General features: G+C 48.6%; 1 protein-coding gene across 3 annotated transcripts in view; it reads right to left on the bottom strand.

Moving 5' to 3' along the window:
- Window positions 1-19,769, bottom strand: part of SPTLC1 (serine palmitoyltransferase long chain base subunit 1) — a 53,398-nt gene extending 33,629 nt beyond the window's left edge. For all 3 annotated transcript variants that reach the window (XM_047830534.1, XM_047830536.1, XM_047830535.1), the window contains exons 1-5: window positions 19,657-19,769; window positions 16,960-17,067; window positions 15,171-15,265; window positions 4,152-4,245; window positions 3,519-3,591 (exon numbers count right to left, since the gene is read on the bottom strand). In XM_047830534.1, coding sequence (XP_047686490.1) covers window positions 3,519-3,591; window positions 4,152-4,245; window positions 15,171-15,265; window positions 16,960-17,067; window positions 19,657-19,713 — 427 coding nt within the window. In that variant the 5' untranslated portion in view covers window positions 19,714-19,769. The remainder of the gene's footprint in view (window positions 1-3,518; window positions 3,592-4,151; window positions 4,246-15,170; window positions 15,266-16,959; window positions 17,068-19,656) is intronic.
- Between the last annotated feature and the right edge of the window lie 586 nt (window positions 19,770-20,355).

Raw genomic sequence — 20,355 nt, 5'->3', positions numbered from 1 at the left:
GACCGGCTGGTAAAAAGAAGTGGCAGATGTAGGAATTTTATGACCAAGTCTTCTTCCTGATAAAACATGCAGTCAGGGTTCAGCCGACGGCTTTGAAACAAAGAAAATATTTTGAAAAATAAACGAACGATTTACTTGTTTACGATTGGCTCTAGAACACAATTATCCCTCGCCACGAAACCCTGCCACTAATTGTGTTTTGATTTAGTTGAAGAGCAAAGAGCCAAGCAGGCATTGTATATGCAAAGCAGATTCTGGGAAGCCAGCGATAAACCTCAGGCCAATGAGATCTGAGCCTATTCAAAGAAAACAAACAGAGAAGTTGGATAAGAGAAAGCATCCGAGTGCAGGGGACCTCATCGGCCCTAGAGGAAGGGATGTACACTCCACAACCTGACAAACCCACTGGCTCTGTTCTCAAACACATTCAAACAATAAAGGGGAAGGTGGGGAGACTTCTCATCACTGGTCCTTAGGATGATAAGAACTTGCTGAGTAGCACTTGCCAGCGGCAGGACAACATCCAGCTTAAAAAACTACATGATGTTTGATTTTTTCTGCTGTTGATTTTTTTTCTGTATTAATCATCCAATATGTTACTATGAAATAATAATTAAAAAAATATTATAACATTAAAAAGAAAATTATAATTTATAATATAAAGGAGATTTACAAGTGATTTACATTTATTTTTGAAAAGTTAAGAGCTCAACAAAGAAGTATTTTCATCTTTAAAAACAGACGTCTGAATGTGTTATTTCCGGGGGGAAAAAAAGGATGAAATTAAAAATAACTTTCTGGGGGCCCAGGGAAAGAGGCCTTTGGCCGCAGGGGTGCACAAGCAACTTCAAAGGAGAGGAAAGGGGTCCTCAGTTTGCTTTGTTGGTCAGAGCAAAGGGCAAATATACCATAAATATTCAGAATAACTTAATTGTGGAGGTTTATTCTAGAGATTTAAAATTGAGCCTTCACTTACCTTAAGTACCTTCTCTGATCTTACCCAACACTGAAATTTCAAGGTAATTTAATATAACTGTAATATAAGCAACTCCTTCCAGAATAAGGAAAAATATAAAAAACATACTGTCAGGGACATCTGGGTGGCTCATTCAGGTAAGTGTCCAACTCTTGATCTCGGCTTAGGTCACGATCCCAGGGCCATGGGATCAAGCCCCGTGTCGGGCTCCATGCTGAGCATGTGGCTGGGGATTCTCAACCTCTCTCTCTCCCCCACTCTCCCACTCATGCTCTCTCTCTAAAATAAAATTTAAAAAAATAATAATTACATACAAACTATCCTGTCGGAAAACCAGAAAGTGAAAACGTGGACAATAGCCACACGAGAAAGAACAGAGGTGACAGGCGCGGACGCCTGTGAAGGAGGAACGATATCAGCTTACCAGAAGGACAGCGCGCTAGGACCCGGGTCCTGTCACAAGGCCATCACACCACCAGCCCCGCCAGCCCGCCTCCAGCCTCCACACTGACGCCGCCGTCCGTCCCAACCCTCCGCTAGTTACCACCCGGGAGACCCGGCCGAGGACACACAGTACAGAGGGGTGACACACAGATGTGCTCATTACTCTGCCCCCGGGGACCCACTCAGACCCCTGAAAATCCAAATCCAGTTTAAAGTTCCAACAAAATCACTCCAACAGCAAGGCACAGAGCACCTGCGGGGTATGCCACCATTTGTTTGGGGAAATGTGTGTACGGAAGGGGTTTGCGTTTGCCGAAACAGGTCTCTGGAAGAATGAACAAGCAGCTAACTACTGACAGCAGCTGTCTTCTCTGGGGTAGAGACAATGGCGGGGAGAAGCCTTTGACTCTCTCTATAAACCTTCCGAAGTTTATAGCATGGGCTGAATTATTCCATCAAGAATATTAACTTACAAACCATCCACTACAGACCTCATGTTTGGGAGCACGTGACAACCTATTAGGTGATCCAAACAGAAAGCTGACTGGGCTATTCTACCAGCTCTGGAAAAACTGGTTTTGAAAAGCTGAAACATTTTTTTTTTTCATGACTTGATTTGGCATTAAATCTGCTACCTATCCTCTGAAATGAACTCCGAGGCAGGGGCCAAGGCCACACGTGCAAATAAAATCCACAAGAAAGAGAAGCTTGTAAGACAACTATTTTTTTTTTTTACGACAGCAAGCAAATCATAGAAAATACTGTTGATCAGATAACAGCAAACAACCCCACAAAAAATGCCTTTTCTAGTTTTCTAATACTGTATCTCTAGGAAATAATTCCCTACCAATAAAAACCAAGCAAACCAACCGTGTTTGCACTAGACTGGGGCAGAGAGGGAGGCTGATCTGCGCTCTTGAAGTCTCTGATCTTCCCATAAGGACGCGCAGTCAGGATACTTGGTTTCTGGCCATAAGGCTGAAATTAATGAGCTGTGCGACTGTCAGGAAGTCAGGCGGCCTCTCTGAACTTTCTACGTTGCTTCTAAATGGCCGCAATACAAGATTTTTCAGATCTTTTCCACCTTAAGATGCTTGCACACCAGCTCTGTTGTCTGCTTCCAATAAAAATCATTTAACTTCTAAGCTAGTTAAGGAATAAAGAAAAAGTGTTCCCTTAAATAAAAACACCTAACTGTTTAAGTGAAAAAAACCGCACGAAGGCCTAGAAATGAAGTACAAATAGAAGACGGAAGAGATTTCCTGGCTGTCTTCCCCACGCGCTGACGCTGCTAAGCCAGGAAATTATTTCCAGTAACATCTTCATTTGCACAATTATGTAACGAGGAGGCCGCCCGGCTGGAGGTGTGTCCCAGCCCCTCCACGGCGAGGCCTCACCTAGGTTCTGTGCCACACTGGAGTGTGGCAGTGACACGCGACACTCCCACCTGCCTCGAAGGGACCGCTGCACGCACCCCTCCCCCACACCTGTGGCGCGACTTCAGCTAGGCGGACGAGCTTGGTGCTCCCTGGCACTGGAGGAAGGCGATAAGGAAGAACCAGGTTCCTGCACGACTATGAAGACCGGAGCCACCTGCCGTCACACACACAGACACAAAGTGGGTCTCTCGGGGCACAAGCAGCAGCAGCAGCAGCAGCAGCAGCAGCAGCAGCGTGGGCCTCGCCCTCCGGGAGACGGTGCACCTAAGGCACTTTTCTCGGTGAGCGACACTCAGTCTCAGACCAGGGCCCCTCCCGCCACGATGCCAAACACAGACAGCACTCACCCACCCAATGTCACAACGAATCCAGGATATCTTTCCCAAGGAGCTTTGAAATCAGATCGAGTCAATTCTTAAAGCAGTAGTTTGGAGGTGGCTGGGTGGCTCAGTTGGTTAAGCATCCAACTTCTGCGGGGTCATGATCTCACGGTTCATGAGTTCGAGCCCCGCGTCAGGCTGTCAGCACAAAGCCTGCTTCAGATCTTCTGTCTCCTTCTCCCTTTGCCCCTCCCCTGCTCACATGCACTCTCTCTCAAAAATAAACATTAAAAAAAAAAAAAAAAAAGCAGTAGTTTGGAAGAGAAGGCAGAAACATACCAAATGTGCCGTAAAACCCTCTAGGCCCGCAGGTCCCCACGCCGTACTTCCTCAAGGACACCAAAGCCGCTGCCTTCATGGATGTAAGAAAAATCAGGTTTTAATAACGTATCTTTCAGAGTTCAAAACTGACATATCCTATTCTTCAACCCACATGGCAACCCCCGCCCCCTTTGCTTCCTTTCTTAGAACCGTGGCCATTCTAACAACAGGATATAAAGAGCAGACACATGTAAAGATTTAGGGACAGAACTTAAAAAACGTGGAACAGTTGTGTTTTAACCTATCCAAACTTGGTTAACTCAATGCCTTTATACTTTGTGGCGTTTCCAGGCAAAAGTCTGTCCTCCAAACAGCTACCTGGCCCGTACTCCCAACGGGAGATGGACTGGGTTCCCAGACGTGCCTCCCACGACTACCTGGGCCGCCTCCCGGGGCTCTCTGCGTGTCACCGCCACGGAGCCACGTCAGACGCCCGTATCGCCCACCCTCTGTCGAGACCAGGTTCCAGCTCTGCCGGGCGACAGTGACGGCACCAGCAGCAGAGAGCGCCCTTCCTGACGCCCTCCGTTTGTCTATTTCAGGTCCAGTTTCGCAGGGAATCCTGCTGCCTCCAGCGCGGGGGCCACTTACCTTGACCCGAGGGTCATCCAGTAATCCAAGAAAATTAAACGAGGCGAAGTTTACACATTTTTTTCCATTCACCACAATGTTGTGGCTCGGAGGGCTGGGGAAAGAGAGGAGAGAGGTACCTGTGAACAGACGTTCACGTTACAGGGACGTGGCACCACCCACCCTGGTGGCTCATGAGACACACAAGTGTTGTCACTCTGCCCGACCTGCATCCTCGTCTTCCAGCTCTTTTTGTTAGTTCTAACATGTACAGTTAGCAAATGGTACGTTAAAAATCGGCCATTAGCTCTATTCATATTAGGCTACTTTGTTCTACTTAGGTAAAAAAAAAAAAAGTAAGTGATAATTCCAACACAGATTAGTGGTAAATCTTTTTGATTTTAAAACTCATGAAGAAACAAGTAAATGAAGTACCTCAGAAAAAACTCTGGAATAAGACAAATAGGAAGGAAATCTAAAAACATCACCATCCAAAGCAAGAACAGGCAGAACGAGCTCTGGCCTTGTAGTTAAAGTGGCTCAAAAATACACGTTAACTCTGGAAAGCCACCGAAAAAAGTACGCAGGGGTTCTGAAGTTAGTGCTGGATTACTGCTCGAGAGGTAGGGTGTGGGGCAGACAGGGTGGCCAGCAGCCCGGGAGCGCGGACCGGAGTTGGGCCGGGACAGGAGACAGCTACTGAGGCCACCTGCCACGTCCCCTGCTGACAACACTCCTCAAGGCCACGCTTCAAAAACACGGGGCCAAACCGGGGGGTCACGAGCTAGTGAGGCCAACGTGGTCTCGACCAGGCTCTTGGGGCCGAAAACCAGCCGCGAGCCGAGCGGGACGGAGGCCGTCAGAGCACAGGCCCAGGGCAAGGACTGCGGCGCGAGCCTGCCTCAGTTGCACACGTGCACCCCTGTGCACACGCGCTGCTCTGGAAGATGCGCTGCTGTCAGAAAACACTGGAAACACGGCTCTCGGGACGTGCGATCAGAACTGGTTTCTTATGCGAGAAACAGAAGATGTGGGAACGCAGGGAAGGAAGAGAACGGGCACTCGAAGTAAATTCACAGAAGTAGGTGAACCTGTACAAGAGGCAGGAGGACGCAGGGAAGGGCTGCGGTCAGCCAGACAGACGCCCTCTGCCTCTTGGCTCCTGGCGGCTCCAGGAGCTCGGGGACGCTCCTCGGCCCTTGGGGGTCTCGGCTTCTTCATCTCTAAAGTATGGAAGGAACCCACCTCTCAGGGCCATTGCTAGATAAGGGCCTGGCCCGTCACAGGTGCTCTCTAAATATTTCCCTCCCTCTTCCCTTTGGCCTCAGGGGCTTCTCCTTCAAGCCACCTACTCCGCTTCTGAATCCAGCGTTCATTCAGTCTCCTGCTCCTCACCCTTGAGTTTCCCGATGGTCCCGGTGTGGAGGTGCTGGCACTCACACAGACATGGAAAACCAAAACACCTGCGTGGACAAGTCTATATTAAGGCTGCTGCTGGAAAAGTCACGGCCACTGTACGAAAACTAACACGCAGAGAAATCAAACCGTCAAAAGGAAGTACGCCCAAAGCCCCTAACCACAGCCGGCAAGCTGTCAAGAGGCATCGCGGCGTAGGGACACAAGGATCTTGTTTCTGTCCGGCACTGGGAGCGGGGAGGGAAACCAGTTTCCAGCAAGAAATGGAAGCTCACGCCTGTGTTCCACGCAGGCTAGCAGGAACGTCACACTGGGCACGTAACAAGAAACGCGGGAGTATGAGAGCCTTCAGGGTCTCTCCCAGGAGCAAATAAAGCCAATCTAGAAAGACATCTCCATAATCAAGGCCTCAGAGGACTAGCTGGAGGAAAAATAAAACCCTTTCCAATCCAAACTCACAACCTCACTATTAGTGAGAGTCAGTAATTTCAAGTGAATTTAGAAACACGATGATGCTTTACCAGAAGGAAACTAGTATTCCAGAACCCCATTAACAATGGGTTGAGGGGGCACCTGGGTGGCTCAGTCGGTTAAGCACCCTGACTCTTGATTTCGGCTCAGGTCGTGATCTCACGGTTTGTGGGCTCCGTGCTGATCGCGAGGAGCCTGCCTGGGGTTCTCCCCCTCCCTCTGCTCCTCCCCTGCTCACTCACTGTCTCTCAAAAGAAATAAACATTAAAGAAACCAAACAAACAAAAACCATGGGTCGGGTACCAGTGCCAGAAGAGGCACCCAGAGCGAGGAAAGACTAGAACTCGAGAGAACTGTGCACACAAATACCTGTGAGTGACAGCAGCTGCCCCACAAACTACCAAATTACACACCTCTCTTCCCTATGGAGAAAAATAAACTTGGATAAACATGTACCCAGATTAATTCTAGACATATTAAAACCGTAAAAGATGTTTTGGAAGACATAACAGATGAAAATGCAGAAGGATGTCCTTGTGACCTTGGAGTAGAAACCATTGCTGGTAAGTCCCCAAACACAGTGAGACCAAAACGGATGAATCTGAGTCAAAAGGAAGAATTTTGGTTCGATGAAGACACCACACAGTCAACAGCCGGTGGTAAAGAGATTTACTGTACTTCAGTGAATCTAAGATGCCAATGGTAGGTTTTTGCCTACCGCCAAGAAAGAAAACCAGTGCCAACTAACAGGTAATGTTCTGTCGTGTTAGAATTTTGTAGTTTACGTTTAATGAACACTTCCACGAGGTACGCTTCGACACAGATTTGTCCCAGTACGTCCGTACTTGTGAAAAGGAAAACATAAGCAGGGTAAGTCCATCAACACAGTCCTAACCTCTTCGCCCAAGTCTCCACTGTTCATTCTCCCCTGAGTCGTGGATTTCACGGGTGTTCAGACAACACGCTCCCCCCGCCACCGGGAGGACCCCGTGTTGTCTAGGATGCTCCCCCACCATCTCTGAGGTTACCTGGCAGGTTAGTGTCCCCCACGCTCCAAATTCTGACGCCGGGACTTCCCTACTGGACTCAACTCATCTTTCTCCTGACCGAATGACAATTCTAAAAGCGAGCCGGGATCACCCACAGGCAGAGGTCTGACAAAGGGACGTTCAAAGCCTTCGTCAGTGCAGCCTCTCGTCTCCGGCTTGGAGGGGTCGGGCATCTTCCCCCGCCATCCGCTGATTTACCTGCCAGCAGCGTTTGTAACAACCGAAGAGCTGGCAGTGGGCACAGCCGTGAGCAAGTGCTCGAAACACAGGTGGGGACACCACCCACCCCCCCCCCCCCCCGCCCCGTCACTGCTGACAACGGTTCTCAGCTGCAGGATTCATCCCCACTTCAGAGGTTGTGAAACAGGAAAAGCAAAAAGAACGTGTGTCTTGAAGTCAACGTAATAGAATACTACCTGAACAAGTGACCACAGATTAAAGTCTACATGGTACATGGGATTCATGCTAATCAAAAAACAGGCGAAGAATGCGGTAAAAGAAGAGGTGAGACATATGAAGGGGCACTCACACAAGGGGAAGACCCCGGCAGCTAGTCAGTGGATGAAATGATACTCAAAGGCTCCGATAGTCAGAAAAATACAAAATAAAACAATGTTAGCCAACAGGGCTATGGGGAAACTGGACCCCATAGACTAACTCGGGGGAGTGGATGGGTGCATCACCATGTAGAGAAGTCCCCCAGGGAAATGAGACAGGCATGTGTCAGCCCCCCACTCCTGGTTCCAGAGAGAGTCCCCACACGGGGATAATCGCCAGATTTTTTGCGGCGGTGGGGAGTGGGGAGAGCTGAGATGCCCATCGTGACAGAAACAGCGAATACACAACCGAATGGCACGCAGCAGTCAGAGGAACTGAACAAGAAGTACATCGGGAGTCCCCGTGGCGTCTGTCTGCCCTGCTCTGAGGTTTCCCTGTTGTCACTTAACACCAGCTAACATCCTTTTTACTTGACTGTTGGGCTGTCTGTCCCAAAAGAACCAAGATTTTGATTTAGCGTATGTGCTCAGCACATTCCTAGAACATAGCAGGCACTCAAATGCATGTTCAAAAAGCAAGTGTGAATAAAAAATCAGAGTGAAGTCTGCAGCACAAAATTAAAAACATACATTCACAAACCGTTAAGATGGGGTTCCAAAGGCACTGTGAAATTAACAAAGGCAAACCCCGAGTGGACCCCGGATGCCAGGAGGTGAGGCTGGGAGGGGAGCGGCACCACTCAATGTCAATCATGGGAAGGACTGCTGACTACGGACCCTGACAGAATAAACCACCAATTACAGGCCCCAACAGGAGAGATGGACATAGCATCTCCCATAAAAAACTGACCCTCCCTGGACTTTCGCTTTCCTCCAGTGGACTTTCATTAAAACAACCCCTCTCGACTTCCTCCTCCTCCGAGAAATAACATTCTTCTCCCTTCTTTGCTGCACTTGCCTGTGGTTTAGCCATAGCTTGCTGGTCCGAAATTGCAATCTTCTTTTACTCCCAAACAAACCCATTTTTACTGGTAAAATAACTATTTTTAAGACCAACGATACATGCATAATAATAAAATGCACCATTTTAATAACATACAATGCGTAACATCAAGTGACGAGTGACGGCTCAATGGAAGTATTACAGTGGGGAGGAGAAGGGACGGAAGGAAACCAGAGAGGAGGTGCACGGAGCTGCCCTGTGTGGGCGCTGACCGGAGAGGAGAGGGTTAGCACCTGTGTCTACAAGAGGCCCCTCGTGGAGAAAAATAACACAGGGCCTCAAATGAACCAGAAGACAAGCTCCTGGCACATCTGGCTGAGAAAGGCACACAAACAAGGGAAACGTGACCCCACAGATGTGCCCCTGTACTCATCCGCATGCAAAGGACTGTGTGTGCTTTACATCTGCACGCTCAACATAATCCTATCAACTGCTTCCTGCCCATACATTGGAAAACATTAAGAAACGGACAATTACTAAATGACTGTAGCCAAAACTTCCTTTAAAAACTTTAAACAGGGGCGCCTGGGTGGCGCAGTCGGTTCAGCGTCCGACTTCAGCCAGGTCACGATCTCGCGGTCCGTGAGTTCGAGCCCCGCGTCGGGCTCCGGGCTGATGGCTCAGAGCCTGGAGCCTGTTTCCGATTCTGTGTCTCCCTCTCTCTCTGCCCCTCCCCCGTTCATGCTCTCTCTCTGTCCCAAAAATAAATAAACGTTGAAAAAAAAATTTTTTTTTTAAAAAATAAAAACTTTAAACAGCTTTAAAAACTCACTGAAGGGGCACCTGGGTGGCTCAGTCGGTTGAGCATCCGGCTTCGGCTCAGGTCATGATCTCACAGTCTGTGAGTTTGAGCCCTGTGTCGGGTTCTGTGCTGCCAGCTCGGAGCCTGGATCCTGCTTTGGATTCTGCGTCTCCCTCTACTCTCTGCCCCTCCCCTGCTCATGCTCTGTCTCTCTCTGTCTCAAAAATAAATAAAAACATTAAAAAACAACAACAACAACAAAAAACTCACTGAAGACGTTAAATCCAGGATTAAAAACCTAGGATCAACAGAACACACACCACAACAAATACACACTTGTTAGAAGGCGGAGGAGGGTCAGTAAAGTACCTTCCAGACTGAGAAGGCCTTTAAGATCGAAAAATGATGACACTGCTGACAGAGTTTCCTCAGGGCAACTTACTGACGGGGGTTGAGGCCGGTGGACAGTCCAGGTGGCATGCAGCCACTCTCTGCCCCCGCCCCCCCCACCCCCCCAAGCCAGATGACCCTAATCCCCAGCTTTATGGAACTAGGCCACAGTGGTGAGGTCACAGGGGAGTTCTCTAAACCAGAGCCTTCCGTACGCTAGTGATCCCCACCCGCTACCTAAAGCGCGCCTTCTTCAAGGAAGATCAGAGCAGCCTTCCCCACTGCGGTCAGGGCACACATGAAGTCCCCGGGCCCGGAACACGCAGCCCCGAGGGAGGGCACGCTGCACGGGCTGAAGATGGTGCCAGTGTTGTGAGCACTGCCACGGCACTGTGGCTAAGGAAGCAGTAAGACTAGTTACATCTGATACCAGAACCGGACCAGGCACGGGAAGGGAAAACAAGAGAAGAAACTCATTTTTCCACACACGTGTTAAAAATCCCAAACATCAGCGAAACAAATCCAGCAACGGACACAAACTAACCAAACGGCCCTGCTTAAATAGAGTTTATTCCAGGAACGGGAGGATTTCGTATTAATACGAAGACCTAGCAGTGACTTCCGGTAAACAAAACAGAAGGAAGGGAAAAACCCCTTTCAACCTGTGCCCTCTTCGATGGCACATAAAATGCCTCCGAGGTCTGTGTATCTGATGCTCCGAAGACCAGGACCCAAGGAGAGAGGACGCGTTGTGTGTGACAGGTCAAAGCAGAGAGAAAGCTGCGTGTGGGCGGGCAGTGAGGAGCCGGGCCCCAACTCCTGGAGAATGCTCCCACGCTGGGGACAAGGCTGCCTGTGCACGTGGGGCCAGGCGGGCGGGCTACAGGGCAGCCTGAAAACCTTCTTAGGAGAAGCACAGATCATTCACACAGATCCCCTTCCTGCTCTGTAGAAAGATAGGAGACTTACTCTCTGATAAGGCATGACTATAAACTCAAAGTCCGAAGGACAACTGGAGGGAGGGGGCCCTGCTGAAACCAGAAATCAGATATAAGTCTACAGAATGAAAAATGGGACACTGAGCCCTCCTCTTTGAAAACAAAGGAGTAACTCTTGGTAATCCCGGATTAGAAGAAGGAAGATTTTAAGATCTAACACAAAAGCACAAGAAACAAACGGACAAAAGAGACAGACTGGACTTCATTAAAATTAAAAACATTTGTGCTTCGAAGCACAGGATCAGGGAAGTGACAAACAGAATGGGGGAAATATCTGCCTGTCATATATTTGATAAGGGAATGGCATCCGAAAAATATAAAGAACTCTTACAATTCAATGATAAAAGACAGCCACCCCCCCCCCCCCCCCCGGCCGCCGCAAAATGGGAAAAATGGCTTAAGCGGGTAATTCTCCAGAGAAGATATATAAGCGGCCAAGTAGCACATGAAAAGACGCTCATCTTCATCAGTCATCAGGGAAATGCAGTGGGGTCCCACCTCCCACCTCCCGCCCCCCGGGGAGGGGCTGTGATGAAAGACGGTAAGCGTAGGCCAAGAGGTGGAGAATCACAACTCTCACGTCCTGCTGGTGGGAATGGAAAACGATTCAGCCGCTTTGTAAAACGGACTGGTGGTTCCTCAGAGTAAGCTCCCGTATAACTCAACAAACCCCATTCTCAGGTACACACTCAGGAGAATAAACACCCGTGCCCGCACACACAGCCATTCATAGGAGTTCACATACGGATATGCTTTTTCTTCTTTCGAGTGGAAACAATCCAAACGCCCAACGGCTGACAAATACACAACCAAAGCGTGACAAGTGTAGAGTGAAATTATTTTATTATTCCGCCATAAAACTGAATGAAGCACTGACACAAGCTATGACACAGGACGAACCTGGAAGAGATGCCACTAAGTGAAGGAAAGCAACACCAAGGGCCGCAAACTGCGGGACTCGTTTGGTACGAAATGTCCAGAAGAGTCAGATGCGGAGAAAGTAGATTAGGGGGCGTCAGGGGCTGGGGGAAGGAGAGAGAACAAGAGTGGCTGTAGGATTTCTTTCTGGGGCGATAAAAACATTCTGAAATAAGATGATGGCCATGGTTGCACAGCTCTGCGAACGTACTAAAACCCACTTAACTGTGGTGAATTAAAAGGGTGGCTTTTCTGGTCCGCGGATGATACGCCAATAAGGCTGGTTTTTAAAGAAAAAAATCTCTCCAGGTTAAGTAACTTCACTTTCTCTTGCGTCAACTTGGCACTGAATGAAAAGCCCTCCTGCGTGAATTGAAAAGTAACCAAGATCATCAATCATAGCAAAACGGCCTTCAAGGTTCTCTGTGGTTTTTACGACTGTTTACACACCGCTCGCGACGACAGTGAAAATGTTGCACACGGTGACACGAATATGGATGCTGTGGGTCACCAGACGCTGAGGTGTCTGACAGACCAGTAAGAACCGGTAACACGAGCACACCAGGGCCAAAGAGAATACGAAGCCATTTTAGGATGCGTAAGGTCTCCAAAAACGAGTTCCACAGAGCTTCCTCGGGAGGCTCTGTGCACGTCCTGACTGCAGGTGGGGGGCCAGGGAAGGCGGCTCTGGGCAGCGGTCGGGCCGCTACGGGCAGCGGGTACGTGTGAGCGTTCGGAATGCAGACGGCAGGACGAGTCACACCCACGTGGGGAAGCGAGCAAGCGGGCCAACGAATGAGGAAAACAGGAGCGTGCGAGCAAACGTAACCCTGATGCCGAAAACAAAGGATGCCGAGCTCCACCAATGAATGATACTGACTCGGCCACAAAACTGGGCGCACCAAGTAATCCAGGGACACGCGGTGCAGCCACAAACCTGCCAGGAGGAGGGCGGAAAGGCCCACGGCTGCTCGTGGCAGGTGCCCAGGAGGCTGCACCACAGCCGGGGCCACACAGGCCGCCGCCCTTCCCGGGGCTGCGGTCACCTTTGTCGGCCACACAAAGGTGGCAGAGGGGCGACTGTGGCCTGGGGAGGGCAGGTGTGCGTGTTCTCAGAGAGCCGGCCTTTACCTCCTGCAATTCACGGACAAAATGAAAACCGGAAAAGAATGAATATAATCAAGAAATAACAGCATAAGCAAGTTCCTTAGAAAAATACAGGAAAATCGCAGGAAAAAAAAAGAGAGGCTAAAGAAACACCGTGATCGCTTCTAGACAGTCGGGATCTGGATGATCCGTGAGGACGGACGGCACGGCGGATGGCAGTTTTTCTCACACAAACCTACGCATGTGCATAACTTAAAGACCCTATCGGTATAATCTGGCACGGTAACTGCTTGGGGCAGAAAAGTCGTCTGTCATCTCAACAGACACAGGAAAACTTGGGATAACACTTAATATTCTGATTTAAAAAAAGTTCCCTTAGCAGATGGAAAAGAGAAAGGAAGACCGCAACTTGATCCAGATGATCTCTGAGAAGCCACCGAGACACTGAGGCCCCTGTCACCACTCCCATCCGACACTGCACTGGGAGGTGTGCAGTAACACAGGAACAGAAAGAAAAAGATGCTCCTCCCGACAGAAATGAATACGCTCTGGTACCTAGAGACGAATCTATTAAAAGATACACAACATCCATGTCCTGGTTGTTAAGCAGGCGTTACCATGGGTGGAGACCGATGAAGGGTACACGTGGGATGTCCCTGGATTATTTCTCACAACCGCATGTGAATCTCTTATTTCAAAATAAAAAGTAGAAAAAAAAAAAAAGATAAGCAGTCTTTATGAAGAAAGCTATGTAACTTTACTGCAGGACATAAGAGACCTAAGTATACGAGTGACACCCTGGGCACGTGGTGACAAGATTCAGTACCAGCAAGATTCCAGTTAATCCAAATCGGTGCACTGCCTGGCCGCAAACCCAAGCTCCGTTTTTGGTCAAATGTGATCAGTCACACCGACACTCACACCGAAGGAGACAGTTGTGAGCAGTCCAAGCAATTCTGAAGAACAAGGAGGTGCAGGACTCACTCTAGTCAAGGCCTGTTCTTTTTTAAAATGTGTATTTTGAGAGAAAGAGAGAGAGAGTGCATGCAGAAACACGAGCAGGGGAGGAGCAGAGAGAGGAAGAGACAGAATCCCAAGCAGGCCCCACGCTGTCAGTGCAGAGCCTGATGCGGGGTTCGATCCCGCTAACCAGGAGATCAGGACCTGAGCTGAGATCAAGAGTCAGACGCTCAACCAACCGAGCCTCCCAGGTGTCCCAGAGCCTATTCTTAAGCTGTGCTATTTATATGAAGTTCTGGCATAAGGAGAGACAAATATACCAAAAGAATAGAAATAAAGCCAGAATCAGACCTGTTAGAAGGACATGTACACAAAAGAAGGGAAATCTCTACTCAGCGGCAGAAAGTGGACAATTCAACTTAGGAATGCTGGGATAGCTGACCACCATACAGAAACAGGCAAATTCAGCCTCTGGGTGGGGGAAGGACTTCACCACAGCATTAATGACGAGTAAGTGCGAGATGAGAACACGTAAAAATTCTGTAGGACCAAAGAAACCATGACATGAAGAATATAAGACTCCCTAAGATCAGACCAGAAGTGGGAGGACACACACTCAGGAGACACCCTGCATCACAGTTTTATAGACAAACTACTGAATCATCTCCTGGCGTCAGGCAGATGTATTAAAAGTATAAAGATAAGCAAAGGAGAGACATCCACCAACTTCAAGGTAATGGTTATCCTGTGTGGGAGCTACGAGAAAGTGGTAGATGGGAAGGGGTTTCTTCAGCAGTAACTGAAATGTTTTCTTTCTTTTTTAAGGTAGATTTGAAGACAGCAAAACGTTCACGCCTATTGATTCTGGGCGGTGGGTATGCTTGTGTCAGGTATTTTCCGTAAACTTAAAACACTTCTTAGCTGAAGAAAGCAGATACGGCAAGAAAGATATGCAACAGGGGAAGCCGAGTCAAAGCTGGAAAAGACCCTGGAAGCAGGGAGGGAGGCGGCGCAGGCAGGCTCAAGGGTCAGAGCTGGGACTGGGAGTCAGCGTCGCCCGCAGCTGACGAGTCAACGGCAGTGAGCGCACGCCGCTAACACCCGCTCACGAAGGTACCCACGCAGACCTAGACTCAAAAACAACCACGGTGAGGAAAGCAGGAGCGCTGCTTTTCATTTTAAGCGTGTCTCGCTATTGGACGTATTATTGTGAGCATGTATGGTTCCCAAAAAAGCATTTTTTTTTTTTTTTTTTTAACAGAAGAAAGGACGAACTGCAATGCCCAAATCGGAGACTATACACAACGGCCACACTGTCCTTAGAACAGAGTTATATACTGGGATCTAAAGCAGAGCGTTTCCGATCTCCGGAAATTTCTGAATGTTTTATTTCTGTTAAAAAAGAAATACTACACAAACCAGTGTGTGCTTTGGCGAGTATACCCACGGGAGACCAAGTGCAAGTCCGTGGAGGAGTGAACCAATTTACCCTGAAACGACGTTGTAGTTGAGAGCAGGATGGTCTTCGGAGACGGGAGGGACAAGAGGTTCCGGCTGCCACTCTTCAATCAGCTCCTCCTTTTCCTACGGGAGGAAAGGAGTTAAAATACAGCAGGGTCTAGTCACGGGACGGCGACTGTTCTGTCCCCAGATTTCTGCTACAAATCAACCAATATATTCCTCATCTGCTTCTGCCGACGACCGCGCGGCAGAGAGCGGCAGCCCCGAGGCCACCTGTGGCCGTGGAGACGGGTGTTAGAAGCGGCCAGCGATCCCCTCGTGTGCGAGAGATTGCAGGTCTACAGAGCCCAGACCCGGGCACTGCGCCTGTGATGCCAGAAGGGAAGCTTTACAAGCACCACTGCCATGGTCACGGTTTGTGTTCTTCCCTGGCTTTCAGGGGAAGATGGCCATGGTTACCGGATCTTGCTGAGTTTGGCTTTCAGAGGACTGCCCTAAAATCACGGTTGGTCATTCTTTAAAAAAATGTCTATGTGCATGGATTGCCATGTGTAGAAATGAAAACTCAAAAGACTACGAATGATCCACCCCTTAAAAAGCCAAGCTAGAAACCAGCTGCATGGCCACCCGATCACTCCCGAGGAGTTCTGAAACGCCAAGGACCTCTGCCCTGGATGGCCCAGTCTTCCTGCAATGCTGTCCAGAGCGATCCCTGGCATGCTAATCCCACAGGTAGTCAGGACAAGAGTGGGGGAGGGCGGGCATCTCCGGTCAAGGTTAGCATACGTCTCCAAACACAGGTTCAAAGATCCATTGGCCTAGAAAAGGTTATGCAAAATCACGCAATGAGATCTCTCCTACTCTGCTTTAGTCAGGCCTCCAAAACGTTTTTGCCCTCAGAACAAAACGTTCCGATGGCCCGGGGACCATCTGCTGCACGTCCCCGGGGGGACACGGCCTGACACCCCCCCCACGATTAATATTAACGACCAGGACGACCGCAGCCAGGGAGTGCAACCGCGGAAGCGATGGCCACGCTGCTGCGTTCATTCTGTTCCCCAGCACTTGTTCCTGGGATGGCTCGGTCTCCGTGCTGTACTCAGTGCTGCCGGGTGAGCCCAAGCTGTTGAGCTTTTTATAAGCATTCGGGCACGGTGCTACAGGGGCTGGGCGGGAAAACAACCGGAGCGACAGAGACCACACCACAGTCACAACCGCTCTTCCCTCTTGCATTGGGGCACAGCTCCTGAGTGCTCCTACCGAGTGACCAGGATGCAATTCCTGTTCACAAGCGCCCTCATCCCTCCGGCTCACGGAACTCCTCGTGGCCTCTAGACGCTTCTGTTTCCTAAGGTTCACCCAGGTAGGCCTTGAGCGGGGCCCCGTACCAGAGAAGGCATCAAAACTGAGTTTGGGGTAGGGAGGTGGGAAGATTCTTTGCAACCCCAAATTTCCTTTAGGAAGAACACAGGGAAAACCTTCATTCAGGTTTCAGAAATTATGGTGGTTTTCCTGAGCAACTCGTGCAATCCTGCACATCGACAATCGAAATCCAGAAGCTTCCCTTCTACCACCTATTCCTAAGACTGCTGCTGGCCTCTAGCCACGTGCAGACGTCTCTGACGTGGTATTCCTCTCGGTGTCGACTTTATTCCTGGCTTCCCTGTATTTTGGTACCCTGAGGGCTCATGGTCTTTGATTTGTTTACATAACAGAAAACATTTTAACATACCTAGTTCAGTCGCCACAAGTACTTTTTGGAAAGATGTAGCCACTATAATCATACAGTGAATAATAAAAGACATTTAATTTCTTACCTTGACTGTAAGATCAGATCGTTCTTGTAACTTGTAAGTTTTAGAGAAGAGAAGTCTGATTATCCAGAGAATTAGAATTCCTTCCAAAATAAGATGGTAAGCAGGAGCCTAAGAGTGAGTCAAAAACCAAAAAAGAAATGAAGTGAACCCTTCCAAAATCTGCACATAAAATGTAATGCACCTGTATGTACTGCCTCCCATGACCTTTAATCTATTATTTCTTAAGATTTATTTTCAAACTCCTTTCATTTCCACTCATTCCTTTCCCCATTTCTTTTTTTTTTTTAATCTTTTATTTTATTTTTTAACACCGAGAGAGAGTGTGAGTGGGGGAGGGGCAGAGAAAGAAGGAAACACAGAATCTGAAGCAGGCTCCAGGCTCTGAGCTGTCAGCACAGAGCCTGATGTGGGGCTAAAACCCACAAACCGTGAGATCATGACCTGAGCCGAAGTCAGACGCTCAACCGACTGAGCCACCCAGGCACCCCAACCCCATCCCCACTTCTAACAGTTGGTAATTTCTCCTTCACGTGATAAATCTTTAATAGTGCAGCTTTAAAACCTCTGTAGGAAAGGAATTTAATTTTTAAAATAAAAGCTTATGCAGAATCCCAACAGGTCAAACAATATCAACTATCAGATCCGTCAGACGAGGTGCCTTCCTATTGGTGGGAAAGGACAGTAATGAACGCTTCATAGCTTCACCCGTCTGCTACCACACTCGTCTACCCCAGATCAGTTAACAGAGTTACGTGGAAATCAGTTTCCACAATTCTTAAGAGTTTTGCACATCTCACTCTATTGTCTCTATCTGATAAGCCTCTAATAAGCCTCCTTAAATCCTTCTGGGAACATGGCTGGGGAAAAAAACAAACAAACAAAAAGACTGTATAAATGACTAAAGGAACGTCAGGTCTTTTTTCTGCAGTAGTTCCCCACAAGTATGCAGTGTGTTTCATGTCAACAGGCATATAGACACCTTACTGAAATTATCCATGCCACGTCTTCAAGTGCACATTTCCAAGACGTACAGCTGACTTTTATGTTTTGCACAACTGGACACGGTAAGTACATGTGGAAGACTCCAGATAGCAACTAAACCTCAGTCAGTTACAGACTGATCTACTCCAACAGGCCGTCATTGGAAAAATCACTTAAAAGAGACAGTCAGAAATGTAAATACAAACTATTTTGAAACATCAGACAGAAAGTGAAGATGATTTACCATAGTTTAAAAAAATTCAGAATATGGCAACAGGAAAACTGCAGATTCAGAGACGAACTCCTAAGTCAATGTGCAAATATCTTTCTGACTACGTACAAAGGTTACATACACTATTACTTCTTTCTTTTGCTTTTCTCAATAATTATATTCCAGTAGGCAAACATCTGCCTAAATCACGAAGCATCCCACTCCAGAAAGAAACCATCCTAAGAAAAACTGAGATACCAATTGTCTAGTGAATTAATCAAAATCACAAATGCAGCTTCTTTTCCTGGAAATGTTACATCCAAGAGGACACCTGAGTCTTGGTCAGTTATGCACCCTTCAAAAAAGCAACAACATACAACAGAAAATTATTCATTTTTTAAAAAATTCAATTTCAGTGGCTCTTCTCTTAGTTACTGTAATTAGCTTAGTATCAGTCATCACTTACACCACACCTGTTCTGTCAACTGTTTTTCAGGAAGCCCTGGTAAGTTCTTTAGTGGAAGACACCATGCTCTCCCCTGGCAGTAGGCAGCTATGTTAAGTTTTTAACAAATCATCAAAAGAAAATTGTTATTTGCTTTAAACAAATACGAGCTCTATAAGCACAGGAATTTTTGCATGTTTGTTCACTGCACTATCCCTAGTGTCTAGATGTGTGCTGTCCCAATACCTTGGCCTCTAGTCACCACGTCACTGTGTAAATATACATCTAAATGAAATGAAATGAAATACTTAGTTCCTCACTTGCACCAGACACATTCCAAATGCCTAACTGCCACCTGTGGTTAGTGGCTGCGACACTGAATAGCTCAGATACACAACATGCAGAAAGTTCTACCCGACAGGGTATCGAAGCTCAGTAAACACATGTCAAGTGAACGAACATTCTCTAAGACTTACGTTCTGCTATCACAGCTATCACCTGACACACGTGAAACAGACAGCCTTTCAAAGCACTCGTAATTATTCCGCCTTTAAAAATCTCTAAAAAGTGTTCTATCTTTACAAGACAGAAAATGAGACGCACGTGGAAGAATGACAAACTATTTCATATTCCTAATTCCTAAATCATTCGGCTTTCCTAAACCCTCGCCCCCACAAAAACGAACTCCTTTCTACTGCAATTCGTTCCCCTATTACCTGATCCACAGTCCCGAGGACTTGAAACCCCTAGGACCTTCCCAGGCTGAGATCTTCCACTCCATTTTCACCACCCTGCTTCACCATCAGTCCCAACTCTGGTTTCTGAGGACCAGCCTCGCTCCAGCGCCCCCTCCCACCTGTTCCTTTCCCGTGCCCGGACGGAGACCCTCGGTTCCCGCTCCCGCCCGTGCCTCCCCCGCGAGCCTCTCCAGCGAGGGACGACGAAGGTCCGGGCGTGACCCAGCCAACCCTGCCCGGGACTCAGACCACAAACCCACAGGAGCCGTCCCACCCCTCCAGGGCCGGGTGTGGTCCTGGGCCGCTCGGGCCGCCAAGCTCACCTCGTAGAGCGCCTGGACCATCTCCACCAGTACCCACTGCTCCGCGGCGGTCGCCATAGTCAGCCGCTGGGGCCTCCTTCCGGAAGGCGGGTCTCAGGTACGTCAAACAGAGCGCGGCGCAGCTCAGTGACGTTTCGCTCCTGGAGGCGGGGCTGGCGAGCGCTGGGCACGCCTCCTGGCGCTTGCGCACTGGAGGAAAGCGAGAGGTAGGGGCTTAAGGCGGTGGGTGGAGACCTTGGGGGTCTCGCCTGGCGGCCTAGAGGGGTGGGAACAGCGGGATGGCTTTTGTGACTGGTGTTCCCCTGTGGCTGTGAGGTGGCACACCCCGTGCCGGGGCTCTCGGGAGGGAGGGACTAATAATAAATGGCCTTGCCCTGGGCAGGCAGTGTTATGCAATCACAGAAGTCCTCTTATAAATTACACAAGTAACCCAGGAATGCATTATTATATATTTACAGAAATATAAATGCAAATGGCCACCTCTAACACAGCCCTTACCATGTGTCCTGCATAGACGAAACGCTTGGCCTGTATTAAGCCCTACAGCAGTTTGGTGTGAAATCTAGAACCTTGGTAGGCACCTGCAAACATGGTGTGCGTATACTTACTTGGTTTGGATTTCTTAAATGTAACTGGGACCCTGGGGACAATATTGATCTACAGCTTGCTTTTGCTTTTTTTCTCTTCTTTTTTTCTTGT

This window comes from Prionailurus viverrinus, chromosome D4 (assembly GCF_022837055.1).
Source record: "Prionailurus viverrinus isolate Anna chromosome D4, UM_Priviv_1.0, whole genome shotgun sequence".
Taxonomy (NCBI): domain Eukaryota; kingdom Metazoa; phylum Chordata; class Mammalia; order Carnivora; family Felidae; genus Prionailurus; species Prionailurus viverrinus.
This window is presented reverse-complemented; position numbering and strand designations above follow the sequence as displayed.